We start from the raw sequence: 19,253 nt of genomic DNA on the forward strand, positions 1-19,253 counted from the left end.
AAACCAGTAGATTGTGGTTAACATTATTTGAAAATTGTTTTTAAAAGCCCTGGACTCCAGAAATCCATGGCCATACCCTATAGGAGTCTTACTTTTTCTCTGAATTTTGGACTGAAATGTTTATTACATTTGGTCAGTTAGTAGATGACAGTGAAAGAAAAGAATGTTGTTAGAGCAGAATAAAGTGTTGCACAACGCATACTGCAGCTACAAAAGTACTCGCTACCTCCTCTGAACAGACCACTTCAATCTGGAATGGGTTGCAGTGAGGAGACATGAACCTTCTAAGGAAGTACCCGCAGCATTTTTATTTATCCACAGGTGTTCATATGTTTGCTCATTTTACACATTAAACCGATCAGAGTAGTAGAAATACCTTTAGTTACTCTTTCCAAACTTTATTTTATCATCTTTGTCTTTTCTGTTTTAGAGCTAGCATCATAATATCCACTACAAGACATTTATTTTCTATAACAGCTCCTTTGATCGATCACACCACAACAAAGAATATCGTATTTGAGTAAGGCTGATAGTCAAAGCTGGGAAACCTCATGGGAATTTTCACAAGTAGGGTACAATTGTTGACATATGATATTCTAATAGAAAGCTTCTGATCTTACATTGGAGAATGATTTTTTAATCAAATTCATAGAAATATTTTGGTGGTATTTGGTCTGATTTCCTCTTGCAAGGCCACTTCAAAGACATGCAAGCCACTTATGGTCTATTATATTTGTAGGTTGCATACTTTATTTATTCCAATTTTGTGTTACTGATTTAGGCTTTTTAAATTCAGCAATCAAATACGGTAAGTTTCAATATATTCCGGATATTTTTCTAGTATGTTTTAAAATGACCCATGTCTGTCAGTACATGTAATCTTACCCACGCTCTGCTACAAGTTAAGAATCTGTTTAGCAAATGATATTGTCAGGTCCTATTAGCAACAGTTCAGTTTATACTTGACATGGACTTCGCCTTTTGCAGATGTGGTGAAATGTACCTTCTCTTAAAATGCAGGTGCAGTTAATTTCATGTTAAAAGTACCTAGGCAAATATGTTGGTCAGAAAATTTAATCATGTTCCTGGTAAAATTACAGCTTTCTATGAACTGTTTCACTGGGCCTTGCTTACATCTTCCTATTTCTTTTTTCTTGCCTAAATTCTAGACTCACTGTCTGCTGCTGATAATTCTCATCAACACAGTCACTAAAATGAAACTGTTGTTGATGCTGAAGTGCAGAAATGTTGTTTTCTCTGAAGTTACCATCTCAACCTGTTTTTTCTGAAGAGTGTCAGTAGTGTCCTTCCTTATGACCTGCAGTGGGCAGATGGGTGACATTCTGAGACCTCTGAAAAATTAGTTTTTAATGTTTTCTAGCTTTATTAGGAAATGAAATTGTGGCTTCCTTTTCTGAAAGAGAGGTGTCTGCAGCAGTTCCTTGCCTATAGCAGAAGAGCGTGGACAAATTAATGTATCTCAGACCCTGTCGCTTTATTTCCCACTTCCCCTTCTCATTGGCCTTCATGAGAATACAGCTGCTGTAACCGCATTGGGAAGGGCAGGGAGGGCGCGTGTGTGTGCGTGTCAGTGTGTGTGCATGGGGGCGGGCAGGCGGGAGATATGGGGTGCAGGGAGGAACTGGGAGAGCACATCTGCATCCACCGACCCAGAGTGCACCTGTGCATTGATCAATGCAAACACAGGATAACATGGTCCCTTTAGTCATCCCTGAGTCTCCTCTTGCTCCTTCCCAGTGCTTGTGCTCCTGAATAATTTTTGAATGTATAAACATTTTTGAGTATATAAAGGCTGCATCTTGCTCGAGACCCACTCAGAAATAGGTTTATTTCTTCTTTCAGTGTTTGTCTTGAGGCATAGCTAAAACATGGCTGAGAGGTGATGAGCAATATCTTTTAGTCCTGAGTCCTACTACTTCTTGAGAAGCAGCTCAGCGGTCCGTCCTTCCTCAAACCTACCATCCCTACTCCTTTTTGGCTATCATCTCAGCTCACACCTGCCTTTACCTGGCTGGTAGAAAACCCTGTGTGAAACCCCATAGTTTCTCCTCACAACTTGGGCAAGAAAGCAAACCAAATGTTGGAGGTCTTTGGCCCAGATCCTAGGAATCTGAACAGGGTTTTCTGGATGAGTTTGAAGTCTTTGACAGGGCCAGCAAAGTGGGGTCTGCATGCTGTCTAAATAGATTTTCAAGGACAGTATTTTCAGAAATTGGCAAGGCACTGAAGCAGCACCCCCCCACCCCCCCAGTATCTTACAAGGTGATCTTACTGTTAACCTACAGGGTAGGACTGGCATGAAAAAGGATTCCTTTCACTGGGACAGCTGTACCACCGAGGCATTGAAATGGGAGCAGTGGTGGGAAGCGCAGACTGTTGTTGGCCTGTGTGGAGTTAGATGCTTATGCTTCCAAACTGCCAGCATCCCACCACTTGTTTACATGATTCCAGAAAGGAATCCAGGAAAGAGCCTTGCAGTCAGCATCTTGGCCCACAACAACCCTCTCTCCCATTGATTTAGAAAGATCAGGGTAAACAAACAAATCATTTTATTTTCCAGGAAGAAGAAATGAAAGCAGCACAAAGGAATCGGATATCTGGAACCAAAAAAAGAATGATTTCCTTTGAAAAGACATCCAGTATCGTGGCCATTAGGCATAGTCTTAGCATGCACTGTTTAAGAAAAAAAGATATATGGATTAGAAATACACGCACAAAACGCAGTTCAGGAGTACAAAACAAATGTTGATGGAGAAGTATGCATCAGCAGATTTATGTTAGTAGCATAAGACTACAGTTTTGCTATGCTGCCTAAATCCTGGTAATAACCTTTGTGGAATGTTGCTCCCACACTAACATTTATTTTAAAGTTTCTAAATACTTGACACTGTTTCATTTCCTGAGTCAATTAGTTATGTCTTGTTGAAAACACATATGTTAGGGAAAGAATTCGTGCATTTCTGTTTTGTCCTCTGATACTGCTATGCATTTTTAATTTATATAAATGCTTTAAACAGTAAGCATAGGAATCACGGCAAGTCAGAGCAATGCTGTGTAAAAATGAAGAGTGCTTGGGAGATTTTTCTGGTGCGCCTGTGACCTAATGGAGTTTTCCTTCCGTGTGGGAAAATGCAGTGTAAGGAAAGCAAATGAATGGTTAGTCTGTGACCCTGAAGTGCAGTCCTGTTGCGCAGGTGAAGCTCATTGTAACCCAATGGGTTCAGAGCAGAATGAGAGATCCCCTCAAACACATAGAGGACAGTGCTAACTGCTGGTTGTTTTGACCAGAATACACTGGCTTTAACTAGTGCTACATTAGTCTGTAAAGTGTATGAGTATTATAGGCAGACAGATCAGATAGTTCCCTAGACTTTTTGTTGTAATCCAAGCTCGACCAAAACTTCTGGTTGCAGATCTAGTTTCAGCGCTTTTATCCCTCTGTCTTCTGTGGTCCCCCTCTCTCATTGCCTGGATGTTGGAGGATACTTTACTGCCGCCCGTCTGTAATGAACAACAATATGAAATCTTTAGCAAATGTTAAGGTGTGTCTAGTTCATCTCCGTTTCAGGTCATAAACTGTTGGGGTTTTTCTTGGTTTTTCTGCCTTTGTTCCCCTACCCCACCCTTTCCTGCAGCAGGAGGAGCACAGAGAGGGGGCTAAACTCTTTGTTTTTTCCAGTTAGAGCAATGCTGTTTCTGCAGTGTGAGCATCATGGTTATGATGAAAGAAGGCTTTAGAAGAGGCAGGCTTTAGGAGCGTGTCCAAAGGACCATCTAATTCAGAAATGTGTTTCCAGTCCAAACTCCTCAACAAAAAATATGTCCCCAGAATATCTCTCCCAGAAAATACGGGCTTTTCCATGTCTGTATGGATAGTGTGAGAACCCCAGATCATGAGGAGAAAAGTCATCCCATGCACAGGAAACTTCACCACAACGTACCCAGCACATTTCTTGTGACGAGGGTAAAGATTAATTTAGAGTAAAGACCATTTGTAAGCTGTTTCTGTTGGTAAAACAATGGAGGCTGAGAGGGTTGGACTTCAAAGACTCTGTAGCAAGGCTCATCATTTTCCATGGCATTATGCTGTGCTCAACTTGATAAAAGCTGTTCTGCAAACTGAAACAGAGCTGTGCTTTTTCTTTTTTAGTTGGCAAACGTGTGTGTTACAAACGCTTGCTTCCACCTGTGGGTGTGCATATTTTTGTGCTCATAGAAGGAGTGCTGAAGAAATAGAAGTGGTGTGATGACAAGTGAAATTAAAACAATATCTCATTAAGAAGAATGCTAATTGTATTTCAGTTGTGAATATAGACAAATAGTCTTAATTTGCACAAAGAACTGAGTGGCCTAAATTGTAGTTTTCTATTAAAAGTACTCAAATATATTAAAGAGATAAAATTAGGTTTTTAGATTAATTGAGTTTGCTGAAGTTCATAGGGGGGAAGGATCAAGAAGAAAGTTTGTGTCTTACAGATTTCTCTATAAGTAAGTGGGAGAGGGTGGACAGGAAAGCAAAGAGAAAGAAAGTTACTTTCTGCTGCTGAAATGGCCTTTTATCTAAATATCACTGAAAGGTTGCATTTGGGGATTTCCATGCTGCACAAATACATTCATTGTATCTTGCGGTAGTTTATTTCATTTTCTTGTGGAAGACTTTTCGCTGTTCTTGCTGAAGTCACCCACTTGCTCAGAATCCTGAGGAGGGCTTCAGAGAGTGACAAGAAGACTCTTCAGGGAAAACTTTTTTTTTGTCCTTGGTAATCAAGGTTCTGGTCAGTGAGAGAGGGGAGTATTGAACCAGCTTGAGAGGGAAACCTAGACCTAAGGGGCAGACTGAGAGGGGGAAATACAGGCTCTTTGTGGAGCTGACAGACTAGCACCTGCCAGGAACGTTCTTGGTGGGGCAGTCATTTCAGTTGGAGGCAAAGGTCCATAATGGATGCTGGCACCGCTTACTTTCTTTTGCCTTCCCATGGGGCACAGTAAGCAGGATGTCCTAGATCATGGGGTAACTAAAGGGGAGTGGAATTCTGTTGTCAGCCAATGGATCTGCAGTAGATGTAGTCTGTGTTGCCGCCACCACGAGTTTGGCCGGAAGGAAGAATCTGACGCAAGGTGTCAAGCTCATGTCTCTGAGTGTTCCTGTTGTTGTGATTTGTGTGAGATTCAGGACGTTCATTAAATGAGACAGAAGACCGAAGTGCTCATGAGACTGTAAAAAAATAGTTCTTAATCAATGTCGGTCTTAGCAGGCTGGGAGCTGCTGTCCTTGAGCTGATGTTCTGCTTTTGGTCTGCCTCTGCAGCCATGAGTGGTAGGGTTGGTCTAGACCTTCACCTCAGACCCTGAAGCAGGGTCAGTAAAGTTCTTTGCATCTTCTTTGAAACAGCTGTTGGAGATGGGATGCTGGAATTGCTGGAAGATTGGTCTTGAGCCAGCATGGCAAATCTTGTTTCACTACTAAGGTTTTCTATGGTTGGAGGCAAAAAAGAAGAAGAAAAAAAAAAAAAATCTATCTGGTAGGTATACTAGAGATGGTACTCTTACATGGAAGGCAACATAGTCATAACTTAGCAGAGTCTGGTGTTTCGTCTTTTTCATTATTTTGTCCACAATGATATAATTAATAAGATGTTAGTTGGAAACCTGGCCATGTTCCAGATCCAAAATACTTACTGTTTCAGGCAGAATTCATTTCCACTTTTTTGAACACTCAGTGTATTGCTAAAACATTTTCAACCTGAGTACAAGAAACTTTTAACAAAGATGTTATCTGAAGTATCCAATTGGCTGGAGGAGCCCTTTTGATATTTCAAAATGGATTGTTCAGGAACAGGAACCTTAATTTGTAAGGTCCAGAGAGTGGACCTCACAGTCCAGAGAGTGGCAAAACTAATTGCAGTTCAGTAAGCACCCCACAACTATATTTTCACTCCCCCTTGGAGATGATGGGAAACTTCTGGCAGGATTGCATTCCCAGACATTTTTTTTAATGCATTAAAGAAGCTGTCATACTCTGCCTTTCTCTATTACTCCCTTCATGTAGATGTATCGGTAACATTTAGCGTTCCACTGCTGTTGCATTTTCTGCTTTGGCATGCCTCTTTACCTGATAAATGCCATAAGCCCAGAGCAATATAGCTGTAGAAAAGTACAGTCTCAAAGTAGATTTTCATTTGGACTATAATTGGAGTAGGCTCTTTCTCCTGCTTCTTGTTGTGTGAATTGGGAAAATCCATTTTCTTACAATTGTGTGATGAGTGTCAAAAAGTAGGTTTCAAGGTGAGAAAAGGTTTGATCTCAGCTGACACGTCTGTTTCAAGGGGTAGTTTGGTAGGAGATTTTTTTTTCCCAAGAAGGGAACAAACCAAAGCACTTTGCCAAAACAGTTGTGGAGATAAGGAGAATATTAGCTTGTAGTTGTACAAGTTAATCATCAAGGGATTATTTTGGGGCCAAGATGATCATTGTTTTTGCTTGAGATCTTGCAAGCAGTCAGAGTGAGACCAAATGTCTGAAAGTTTCAAGCCCACAGGGTGTGAGGCCGTGCAGCTGAGCAGGGTGACATTCGCTTCCCACGGCCAACTGCCAGGACTGAAGGTAGCAGGCCAGAAGTGGCATCCGATGAAGATCTTTTCTCCTGGTCATGTGCTTTTGTGCTAATAGAGCACCAAATAAATATTCACCTAAGAGAAGGGAGGCTTGTTCAGAAGCCTTTCCTGCGCAATGGAATGACCATTGCTGGTATTGGGGGTCAACAACAGCTTTTCATACTTCTGTTGAAGCCACAGTTGAAAACTGGGCTTGCAGCAAAACTTTGTGAAGTGCAAAGCTGTGCATATTGCCAGTATCCACTGTCTGCAGTATTAGTAAGGGCAAAGCCAAAGGCTGTGTGTAGATGCCTCCTGCCATCTTCAAGATGGGGTTTGCCTGAACATGAATTACATCAGCTTTTGGGATTGCTGGCTGCAGGAGTGGTATCGGTCTTTGGTACCATCTGAGGAAACTATCTGGTGGGTTAATGCTACCTTTAATTTGGTAGGAATCCTACCTCCATTGATTTCTATCAAAAACATGATCATAAAGTTGTAATGGTTGAAAAGGCTGTAATTCAAGAGAGTGATCAGAGCACCTGTGGTTTGGGTGTCTCAGGCTAGGCAGTGAAGAGAGGGAAGTCATCACTGCCTGCGCTACACAGCTGTGGGAGGGATCCAGTTTGCCCAGCTGCAGCATCAGGCCTAAGCTAGTCATCTAAGTTCTTTCTATAATTAGAGAGAGAGGTATCTTCATGGGGTGATTCATCCCACCTACCTTGGAAAATGGTGACTCATTCTCTGGAAGTGCCTGTGCCTCACCATTGACTATATAGAGAGCCTAGGCAGTGAGTTGAGATCGGATACCTGCCTCCTATGCACTTTAGGTGAGATAAAACCCTTTCCATAAGTGATAAGAGCTCATACCTATGTTCTTAAGCAGTCTTGGGTAATTAGTAGGGCTGGCAATTAAATCAAAAAGCTCAGACTGGGCTTCCCCATCTCTTTTATTGTAGTATGGGATACATGGGAAGTCTCAAAAGGCATATCCTATTAATGCAAATGTACTGGAATGAGATGGTACCACTAGCAAATACAAACCTTCAGTTAACCTGTAGTAGATTTAAAAATAATTCACCTTTCCTATATGCTTATTGTTGGCTGTTCATAGAAGCCTACCTCGCATAGTAATTTCAGCCAATGGAGAAAGAGCGCTACATCCTGATCTTTTGAACTTCTGTCTTTTGACGCAGGATCTTTTCTCCTGACAGTGCCGATTATAACTCTTCCAAACAGCAAAATTTTGAAAGTTTAACTATAGAAAAGCAAGTGTAGTAACAAATGCTGTCTCATACTCAACATATCATATACATTCCTTTCTCTTAATAGCACCAAGCCTTTCGGTAAACATGTTAACATATGTTTCTTACAGCCATTCCACCCACTCAGCGAATGCTGACCTGAAGTCAGTCCTTTTCAGCATAAGCTTATTTCTTTGTGCTTCTGCTCTGACTGGCTATTGCTGTCACTAGTGCTGGGTGAGGTCCGGCAGAGGATCATACTCTTTTTCTATTTTCAGTAAACTTTAATGTGAGAGCTAGTAATCAGAAGTTAAATTTACGGTTAATCTGAGAATGGTACCTGCCTGTTGTTTATAATTTATGCTGTATAGAAAGATTGCTTATTTATACTGATTATTTTGTTAATTTTTTAGATGTGGGCTTAACTGATGTTATGATATGCAGAATCCCTCCACACATGAGGAAAAGAGCCCTCTGTAAGTATGATCAGTGTAAGTAAATTAAAAATGTATCATTAGGTGAGAAATTAATATTGCAGTTTAAATGAATAGTTGAGAACTTAGCCTTGGAAAATTACTGCGCTCAGTAATATTTAGATAGAAATAGTTTCAAAACAGAGAAAATACTTGACCCTATTTTAACTTATCAAGGATTGACCCTTTTTAAGGATGTCAGCAACAGAGATTTTAGCTGAAAAACAACTGAACTCTTCCTAACTGTACCTATGTGAACATGTTAGTTATTCTCTAATAAGGTATTTGTAGGATTTGGGGGAAAGGAGCTATGACATCCTGCCTAAATCTCTGCAAGCACATTCTGTAGGTGTTCTGTTTCATTAGGCAGTTAAGTTTAATGGACTTACAAACCATTAAACGTCACATTTCATAAAGACCAAACCAAGAAAAACCTATTGCTGAAAGAAGGGAAAAAGGATTAGTAGAATGGAAAGACTTGGAAACTGGCAAAGAATTTTGATGGAAGTTTTATTTGCCTAAATCTTAGGACATTCAGTACTATTTGAGAAAGACTGGTGATTCACTAGCCACTTAACCACTTGTACAAAAACCAACTGGACACACACTTGCTGTAGCTGACCCTGCTTTTGGTCAGGGGGGTGGGATTAGATGAACTCCAGAGATCCTTTCCAACCTCACTTATTCTGCGATTCCTTACGAACTGGAAAACTGCCTGCTTTAATTTTTGGCTGTCATAAATTATACGCAGAGTGTTGTTTTGTATGCTGTCACTGAGTTTCAAAGCTTTGGGGGATGGGATGTTCAGAGGTCTCAACGTCTGCTTCTTCCACTCAAGAATTTACTTTTTTCCTATTTGGAATTGGCTTATGACATATTGTATAAACCTGAGTTGAATCACTGAGGCAATTTATTAGTTCTGAGTAGCAATAGAGGGGCCTATCTGGTGGACACAGCCCAAATTTCTTCCTCCCTAGAATGAACTCCCCATTTAAAATCTCATTCCTAAGCTCATGTAGATGACCAGGGTTGTGTTCAATTCAGTTGTCTTAGATGCTTAACTTGCATCTGAATTTTAGATGTCCAGTGAACCACTGCCAGTTAAGAAGATGCTTGAGTTCCCTGTGGAGAGAGGGAGATTCTTTTGAAATCCTCCAGAGGGATATGCTGACTGGTTAATTTTAGAGACTTAAGTTAGGCTGGTCGAATGTTCCTTTGGAGGCCTTCAACAGTTTTAAAATGCCTATTTAAAACACAAGTAAAAGCTAGGTGTTTTATTTAATTAGAATGCATCTTGCCCATTGTTAGGTCCCTCAACCGAAGAGGAATTAGTCACTGTATTACTACCTTTCAAGTTTATCAGATTTTGCACCTAATTTCACTTCCTAAGTGAATGGAGTTTGTCATAATAGTATGAAATGAATACACAAGTTCCATAACTGCAGTGCTAATGTGGCTGACAGAAGGAACATTCAAATTTATCAGCCAAACCAAAAGCACCACATTTACAGTGTAACCAAATTTTCTATAGGCTGTGTGCTTCTTTACTAGCATAATGGTTAACTTCATAGGCACCGTGGGGGCAAGAACAACTGTCATGGATGTCTGTAGACCAGTAAAGTGTAGGATGAAGGAAAAGCACAGACGCTGCCATGCGCCACATCAGCAGGCATCCCCTTTTGCTTTTTCTTTCCATCACCATCCCAGAATTTCAGCCTTGCTCTGGCTCAGTAGGTTTTATTTATAGTTTTCAATACCCCTTTCTCATGGCAGTAGAGCCTGGAATGACACAGTATGCAGACACTAACAACATTTCCTGCCCTTTTGTTCTGCGTTCTGCTGGCCCGTTGTCCCTTTGTCCTGATCCCTTGTCCCACCTCTGCAGGCAGAGGCCCCATCTGACAAATTTACTTGCGCTCCCCAGGGATTATGAAAAGCAGGAAACTTCATTAAGGATGGTTTAATAACTTAGACAAAGGAGAAGAGCAGCTGGTCTGTTAACAAGTCTCTCTTAACCCCCATTTTCTGACAGAAGAGCCTTTCTTACATGTGGTACAGTCTCCAACAATTTGCAGTAAAACGCTACAGATGTCTGGTTCATGCAAATTGAGTTACTGCGCATTGGATCTGCCTTGAGTGTTTTATTTGAATGACCTGAGGCAATTTTATGGCAATAGGTTTGCTGCTGTTAAAAAGAACAGTAGCTGATAGTGGCCTAAAGTTTTGGTGTATGTTTTTGCTCTCTTTATTGCTTAGCGTGGTAATGTTAGAGGAATAGCAATTGGAGACAACCTGCTGCACTCTGCTACTCTGTAAGACAAACATCAGTAAAGCCAAGCAGCAAGAAAAGAAGGGTTCTTCATGACAAAATGACAGCAAGAGAACACAGTCCCCGCCACGGTGCAAAATCCCGCACCGTGCAACGGGCCTCCACCATTGATGTCACCTCTGACATGCTAGGCCTTTCTCTAGCAGGTATGTACCTTCATGCCAGCTATTGCTCTGTTGTTCCTTTCAGAATCTACCTTGTACTAACATTGGCTTTTTCTTTTAGTTGCTAGCAGATTTAGATGCGTCCAGTTATCTGGAAGGAATGAGATAAAGGAATTATACTAAAAAATTTAAAAATCTTAAACTTATTTTTAAAATAGACAAAACATTAAAATTGGAGAGGGAAAAAAAAAGAAATTAAACTAGATTTTGTGCAGTTGTGTTTATCAGTCAAAAATAAGCAACGGGGAGAAAACAACAAAAGAATGTCAAGGTTGAGGAAGAGTCTTGGCAACCTCCTTGTTTGACATTGTATAAAATTTTCAAGAGAGTTCAGGGAACTGAGAATTATTTCCCTCCTCTTTTATGGTGAGTAAATTAGGATTGTAACCCCCAGAGGCTTTCTTTGATTAGTGAGAGAGACAGGTACTTTCAAACTTCTCTCTATTCACTGATCACAGAGGAGATGTATCCGATTTAATAATTTGGAGTTAATAGTGGCTCGGATGCTAAATGGCTTTAATCCTCTTGTTTTCTACTGAGATTGGGCATTTTATATTCCCATATTCCATATAATCTTGCACAGTTTTACATATTTTAGCATGTTTTATAAAATGAGATCATCTCAGGTTTTTCAAATCATTTTTAGATACCAAAGATTAGCTAATAAATATTTTAAATACCAGTCATGGCTCATTGAATTAAAAATATTAATTTTTTCTATAAAGTTTTATTTTATTCTCTGTATGACTGCAACTTCAGGAAAGGGTTCATATGACAGCAATGTTTGGCTAATCTTGTGTTAATTTTTCTGATTTACAGGAAACATTCAGGATCCAGATGAGCCGATTTTAGAGTTCAGTTTAGGTAGGCTTGGTGATTTTTATGCTTATTTTGATGATACATGCTGTTGAGTATGCGTGTGTTTTTTTGCCTTTCATGTAGTAAGGACTGAAACTTTGCTTTGATTTTTATGGAGATGTGGTACAGTTTTCTTGCTGCCTGTACAGTATCTTTTGATAAAAGCAGTCAGCAGTTTGATTTTGTGATGTTTTTAAAAGTCTGTAATTAAAACATCTGTCCTATAAAATTTTAAATGTTTACTATGTGAATATTATTTTTAAATGTTTATTTTGTTTATGTGAAGATACAATGAAACTGTCTTCAGTCTCAGTATATCAGCAATTCAGGTCTTCAAGCAAACTGAAGATTTACCATTTTAGGACAGAATTTTTTCTAAGTGTTACCAACACATACCTTCTTTCCTGTGGTCTTTGCTGTCAAGTGATAATGTGAGATGCAGAAGTGACCTAATTTCTGGGATGGCTAAATTTGGACAAGAAGCTTGCGACCTCACTTAAAGAATAAGTGAAAAATATTTTCTTCGTGAAAATTCAGTCTACATTTTCAACTGCAGCATGATTTTCTTGTCTTAATAGTGGACTAATGCTTGGAAGGTTATGCTCTTAACAGTATGTTTGAAATGAAAAATTAGAAAAAAAAATTCTCAGATGTGTGTCATTGTGTTATGAATAATAATCTTAAGAACTCCTTAGAGCTGAATAAGGTACTTTAAATATTTTCAGATAAACTAAAAATGTCTAGAACTGTAAAGCTGTTTAGTGTACATCTGAACATTTTGCTTGCCCAGGTAAATTTTAGAATTAACTTTCTGCATCTAGCTGAAGCAGAGTCAGACCATGCTGTAGTTACCTGTATCTCGCTAGATAGAATTTGGCTCTGAAGTTTAATGTAATTGCGTAGAGTCACTCACTGAAATTTTTGATAGTTGTTTCCTACTCACCATAGTCCCTTCCCAGCAGTTAAACTCACAATAACATCTTAGAGGAAAGAGATTACTGTCCTTTTACAATTACAAGCTAGTTGTCCTCATAGTAGTGCTGCTTGATCAACATTCAAGCATTTCTATTGGTTCTCCATGGCAAAATGCCATTTGGTAATGGGCTTAATGGAGCGTGACTTCAAATCAAATGCAGCCATGCTCATGAGATTCCCAGAGGAACACCTATACATGTACACTGTTCTAATGAGCTGTGCCAGGGTGGGTGGATAGGCAGGTGTTAGAAGAGAACAAGTTTAAATTACAGCTCTACAGCTTGGAGCCAAGCTGACCTGATTGCACGTTCACTGTTTGCACGCACAAAGGTGAGTGATGTCTGCCTTTATAGTGTGGCAGTAGAAAGAATATTACGCTCTTCATGACTTTATTCCTCAGGGTATATGATATGCTTTTATAAAAATGTAGTCTTACAGCAGTATGAAAAAAATCCTGAATCTAAATTTATTTATCTGTTGCATACCTAAAGCTTGCAGTGAGCTGCTAACTCCATCGCTAGATCGAAAACCAAATAGTTTTGTAGCAGTGAGTGTAACTACACCTCCTCAGGCGTTCTGGACGAAGCATGCACAGACAGAAATTATTGAGGTAAGTGGCAAGGTACTCCTGGATTAGATTTAAAATTGAAGTTAACAGAAGAAGCATTTCTTCCTGACAAATATCACCTTGCATTAATTTTTGCTCTTTTTGTTTATGATTATAGGGAACAAGTAATCCTATCTTTCTAAGCAGCATTGCCTTTTTCCAAGACTCTCTTATCAATCAAATGACACAAATCAAACTCTCCGTGTACGACGTCAAAGATAGATCTCAGGGAACAGTAAGTTTTCTTTATTCTGTTGCCTCCTGAGGCAGTGTGGAGCAAGGAAACGAGAGGCAAGGAGATAAAACTAGTAACTTTTGTGAAAGAAAGCAAAGTGGTAGTAGCATCTATCCTAGAGAAAGCAACATGGGTAGGGGAAGGAGGGACAAATGCTGTGAGATGGACTTGGCAGAGTGGGGAGCATTGCCAATTTTCTCAAATAAGGCTTGTTGGCAGCAAGTTTGGGAGCCACTGATTTCAATTTAAGAGGTTCTGTCACTTGTTCTCTTCTGTTGTGGACGTCTTTACTGAACTAGATAACAAATGGGATCCAGTACCCCTAACTGAGGCCTCTAACCTGTGCTGAAATGTTGGGCCCATAACGAAACAGTCCTTATAAACAGAGCTGCTAAATTCCACGTGTAATAGGCACAGTCTGGTGGAAGTTTTCCACAGGGAGTAATCATGGCTGTCTAAGTTTAGGAACTTCAGAAGTCTGTTTCAGGGCCTTAGAAGTCTACTTCTCTCACTGCTTAAAGTTTAGATGCAAGCTGGTGACAAAGTCAGGCAGATTAGATTTTGCCAGAGGCTGCTACTGGCCTCTAATCCATGTTGGGTGAAACGGAAGGAAAAAAAAAGTCCCCTGGGGGCTTCTGTAGCATTTTTGCGGAAGATCACAAATTGTAAAATAAAACTTGCCATTAAATGTTTTTTAATCCAAAATAATGGGAAAAATCATAATTTCAATGTCCAAAACTTAATTTAGTAAAAAATGGGCCCACACTAAAGCCACCTTTTTCTCAGCAGGGGACATGAGTTCAAATTCAGGGTGAAAAACATCAGAGGAAACTTAACTATTTGGAGCACTTTCTAATTCATTGTGAAAAATGGTTATTTGTTGTCTCAAAGACACTTATTACTACCAGTATCTAGAATTCCACAATACCAAAAATTTGTGAGTGTTTTTACAAAACAGGAAATTGTTTCTGAATAGAAGGTTGCCTTCAGGAGAGCATCCACGCACTTGGCTTCCTGACACACAGATTCTCTGGGCTGTTTTGCCCGGATAATTTGCTCTCAGAAATCCCCCTGCCCTGATCCCTTAGTGATTTTGTTCAGGTGCAAGATTTATTCCCTTACTGAAAAAAGTCTTAAGTGCCAGCTCTCCCAGGTAACTACATGGAGCTGTGGGCAACTCTGGACTGTTGCCCAGATTGCTGTTTCAGGTCCCACATGCGTGCTTTTCCATGGCTTCCTCAGGGGTAGCAGGGCATCTCTGTAGAGTGCATCATGGGGAGGCTCTGGGGAAAAAGGAATACCTCCTGCGGAGGTGCATTCTTCAAGAGGAGCCAAGTTTGGGTCAGGGAGAGACTATGAAGTGTTAACCCAGTCAGTCTGAGTCCCATTCAGTCATTGCTTTCAGTGTTCCTGTATTGCTAGGCCTAAGCTTGTGTATATTGTATATATATTTTCTTTCCCAAATCCTAGAGAAATAAAAGGGATTATTGTCCTCCAACAGAAAAAGGTTTTTTGATAAATAACCAAATCTATTAAATTTTAAAGAGGTTCAATTAGTTATGCATGGGTGTATGTAACGATATTTTTGTTCTCAGACTTTTGTGCGTAATAATTATATTTTGGGCTTTGGTGCTGTGGACAAAGCCTTTGTTCATTGTAAAGGTAAATAATTACAATTCCAATACTCATCTTCTTCCAGATGTATTTGTTGGGTTCTGGGATGTTCACTGTAAAAGAACTTCTTCAGGAGAAGAATCACAGGTTGCACTTAACACTAAGGTTTGTAATGTTCTCCTCCATTTAGGAATTAACAGTCTTAATTCTTGAAAGCATGCTTAAGATGTCATGAAAGTAATCTGTGAGATGTGATGAAAACCTTTTGTTTGTTTATTTGTTTTTTAACTTCCAGGCCACTATTAAGGAAAAACTATTTTATATTGCATGATAATTAACACATGTAGAACAAGACCGTGGTGAATGTTAGACATTGGTTCTAGATGGACAAGACAAGTCTAGATAGACAAGTCAAGAAAGTATTGTCAAGACCAATTTCATTTTTGTGCATTTCATCCTCAGTGTATGTGTTTTTGGAGAGTGGCAAAACAGAGTATTTTTACCTGTGCTGATGTATAAAGAGCCTGTGATGGGGAGAATGAAACCCATCAAAACAGAGGCTTATCTTAGCTGTTTGGAATACCTTGGCTTAGGTAAATCTAGGCTCTGTTTACTATTTCAATGTCTGCCTGTTGCTAAATTGTGTATTTGTTGCTAAATAGTCTATTTATCAATATAATGCACTAGGAATAGGAGGAATCATATTACAGCAACATTGATTGATGCAATTTTCTAATTTAATTTATATTAGAAACTTTCATGGAAGGAACGTGACTCAGGAGGGAGTGAAAAAGAGGGTGTGAGTCTAATACTAATCCTTAAGGTCGTAGTTCTAATCACAGGAGTCAAACCACACTTGTGAAAGCTGATGTGAGATGAAGTTAAGTGCAGCGTTGGGGAAGAATGAAGAAAACAAAGTGAGATTAAGAAAAGAGAGCTCTCTCATCGTAGCAGTGCGTGTTGAAAGTAGGACAGGCATCCCCATCAGAGAAGGCAAGGGAAAGTCAGTTAAAGGGGGGAAGCATGATCAGAGAGACTGAGGATGATGGCGTCGGTAGTATGGGCATAATCAGCACTAGAAGCAGTGACTGTGATAAACTTGCAGAAATTTTTTAGCCCAAACACGACTAACAAAACATGGGCAAAGGTTTTCATGCTAAGAGAAGAGATAGGTGAAGTTTCAGCTTTTCCACAATGTATTGTAAACAAAAAATTGACGTGATTTAACAGGGGGAGCAGATGAGGGAAATGAGTCAGAAAAACACCAAAAGTATGACAACAATGGTGGGTAAAATAGTCTAATTTACCATAGGTGTGAAGATGAAGGTGTTTTGAGGGAGATGAATAAGAGGAGGAATGTGATGGCAGGAGTTTCATGGTTGTGTTGGACATGGTTATTCTGTTAGGTTTATTCTTTCATGACTAAATTGAAAATGGACTTTATTAAACTCTCTTGATATCAAGTGTATTCTGATTATCAGAGCAAAGCGTGTGAATACATGCATGCCTTCTCATTGTCACGTTACCCCTCAGATGTATAAGCTGGATGCTGAGCAATGTCTATAAACATGCTGAATGACTTGGATACTTAAACTTTTTCTCGTAGTCATCTTGTGTGCTTATTTCTTTTGCGTCCCCAGTATTGTCTGTTCCAGAGACTTTTTTATTGTCTTAGTTGACCCAGCATATTTTTACATGTAAACAACAATCTTAAAATACCATTTAGAATCTATCTTAAAATAATAATGTAAAGTCTCTGCCAAAATTACTGTGTCATGGGTGAGGCAGAATAAACGACAGCCGTGGTAGATCTGGGTACTGGGGTGTATGAAAAAAACAAGATTAGAGGTTTTACCCCACTTGATTCTCTGTCTCTGACTCACTCCCCTCTCAGTCATGTGTTCATATGGTCTCAGCTTCCCTCCCCAGCAGGGAGATGGCTGCTGGTCTGGGAAGGGGACAGAAAGTTGTGTCAGTTTGTGCTGTGCAGCTCCTCGGCTGTTAGTGACCTGTCTCAGCTGACAGTGGCCAGGTCCCTGGGGATCTCCGGCATTTGTTTCCACGCACCTCCCTGATCTCCAGGATCTTCCTCCACCTCAGGGATCTTTCCTCCATTGAGAATCTTCACCACCTTCTTCCCTAGACCACTTCTTTTTAGGATCTTTCTTTTTAGCATCAGCTTTTCTTTCTGGAATGTCATGCTCCCAGTTTTCCCAATCTAAATAGTCTATCTGCAGAAGCACAAGATGTGATCAGCCTCCTAACTGGTGGCCTTGACTGACTTCTCTATTAAGTGGAAGATTTGGGATGTGCTACTTCTGTTTAGTCCACGTATTATCAAAATTTACCAGTTGCAACTGTACCAGTTGCAGCTAGCAAGTAGCAGGCTTCTGATTGAGAGTTAAAAAGTTTGGTTTCAGACATTCGCGCGCACAGGCACACACACACGCACATGTGCACGTACATCCAGTTATCTGCTCCCTGTTAAGGTTCACAATTGAAGCTGCTCTTGCCTGCAACAGGCTAATTGTAAAATCTGAACTCCTTCTGGTTTTACAGAAGTATTGAAACACATGCATGGTTTTAGGTTGCCTTCAATTAGGAGGTCTGTACAGCATCCTTGCAGAAAGAAGGGAGCGTTTTACTGTTGGAATAACGCATTATAAAAATATGGAAAATGAAGTTGAAAAGCTTCCTATTTAAAATATTCATTAAGTTTGAAGATTAATAGCCTTTTATAAGTGTTCCCTTGTTGATAAACAGGTCCACCTCCAAAAAAATCTCAACGCAGAGTGTTTGTTGCAGGTCGGCTGAAAGTGACCGTGTAGGTAACATTACAGTTATTGGATGGCAAATGGAGGAAAAAACTGACCAAAGGCCTCCAGTGACAAGGTCACCCGATACAATTAATGGAAGGGTGAGTATGAGCATTGTATCAGCTTCAGAAGGATGCAGACTGATTGGTAGTAGTGAAGATAATTTGAGATCTGCTGTCACCTTTCCTGTCCATCATGGTATTTAGTAGTGCTTTACAATTTCAAAATACTGTAGAAGGCAGCCTAATGGTGATGAAGCAGTTTTGTGTTTTGCAGAGCTCTCGGTGCTAATGTTTGTTAAAAGTCTTGGGGAAAATTTTAGTTTACAGTGATTGAGCTTTAGCTTCAAGTGCTCGTGCCTTTCATCAGAATAGGCTTGTGGTACCGTACGTTGGCGCGCTGATAACCAGTTTCACAAAGATGTGGTATTGCACACCTGTGAATTGGAAGGTGGCATCAAGCAAAGCTGTGATGGGGATGCTCAGGCAATTTCCAGAATTTTCACAGGCAACTTTTTAAAAAGAAATACCTTAAAAGATTTTAATAAAACTGAACAGGTTACTTGAATACTGGATTATTATTCTTTTTTTGTGATCCCCAAATATTTGTTTGAGAGCAGATATTTGTAGTGCTTTCTCAGCCTAGACATATGTCTAATTCTGTAAACCCTGTGTTCTGAATATCCTGGTGATAATTGCACTCATATCTGTCTATCACAGTCACAATGTGGATTAGTATCACTTTGTATCCAGCCAGACCTGTAGTTGGCACATATTGATGCAGTACGGTTAAGAGCTCTGGAGCTGTGCTAACATAAAGTAGTTGAAGGGCTGGATGAAGATTTTCACAGCATTTTGAACTGTGCAGTAGAAGTAAATAGGAATGCTTAGATTAGATGGTTTAAGTGGATTTATTATTTCAGCCCGCAGTATTTTTTGTCCACAGTAAACATATTTGAAATATTTATTTTAAACGTGTTGTGTTGAATATTCTTTTCAAGTCTATGTAATAGGGTCATCACTGCATGTTGCCCTGGCACTGAAGTTTTATTCTTTACTATTTGGGATTTTTGTTTTTGTTTAGACTGTGTTGCCAGTTGATGAAAGTTTAACAGAATCTTTAGGAATCAGATCCAAATATGCTTCATTACGGAAAGATGCACTACTGAAATCTGGTAAGCTGCTGTGGGCTGTAACAAGTAAGCTTTAGGCATCAGTAAAAGCTAATCTCTTGCTGTCTGCCTGTGGCCCCAGGGCATCTAAGCAGATGTTTCATTTGAATAGGAACAGGCTGCTGATTGAGCAGCCCTCTGAGGGTCGTAGAA

General features: G+C 39.8%; 1 protein-coding gene across 5 annotated transcripts in view; it reads left to right on the plus strand.

Moving 5' to 3' along the window:
- Positions 1 to 10,686: 10,686 nt before the first annotated feature.
- The window catches only part of INPP4A (inositol polyphosphate-4-phosphatase type I A), a 51,600-nt gene continuing 43,033 nt past the window's right edge, over positions 10,687 to 19,253 (plus strand). For 3 of the 5 annotated variants that reach the window (XM_082304574.1, XM_082304576.1, XM_082304577.1), the window contains exons 1-7: positions 10,687 to 10,806; positions 11,644 to 11,688; positions 13,149 to 13,267; positions 13,383 to 13,499; positions 15,199 to 15,278; positions 17,919 to 18,030; positions 19,013 to 19,103. In XM_082304574.1, coding sequence (XP_082160700.1) covers positions 10,701 to 10,806; positions 11,644 to 11,688; positions 13,149 to 13,267; positions 13,383 to 13,499; positions 15,199 to 15,278; positions 17,919 to 18,030; positions 19,013 to 19,103 — 670 coding nt within the window. In that variant the 5' untranslated portion in view covers positions 10,687 to 10,700. Of the gene's footprint in view, positions 10,807 to 11,643; positions 11,689 to 13,148; positions 13,268 to 13,382; positions 13,500 to 15,198; positions 15,279 to 17,876; positions 18,031 to 19,012; positions 19,104 to 19,253 lie in introns of all 5 variants that reach the window. The other 2 variants (XM_082304573.1, XM_082304575.1) reach the window with 1 other exon arrangement.

The sequence above is a fragment of the Platalea leucorodia genome (assembly GCF_965183815.1).
Source record: "Platalea leucorodia genome assembly, chromosome: 2".
Classification (NCBI taxonomy): domain Eukaryota; kingdom Metazoa; phylum Chordata; class Aves; order Pelecaniformes; family Threskiornithidae; genus Platalea; species Platalea leucorodia.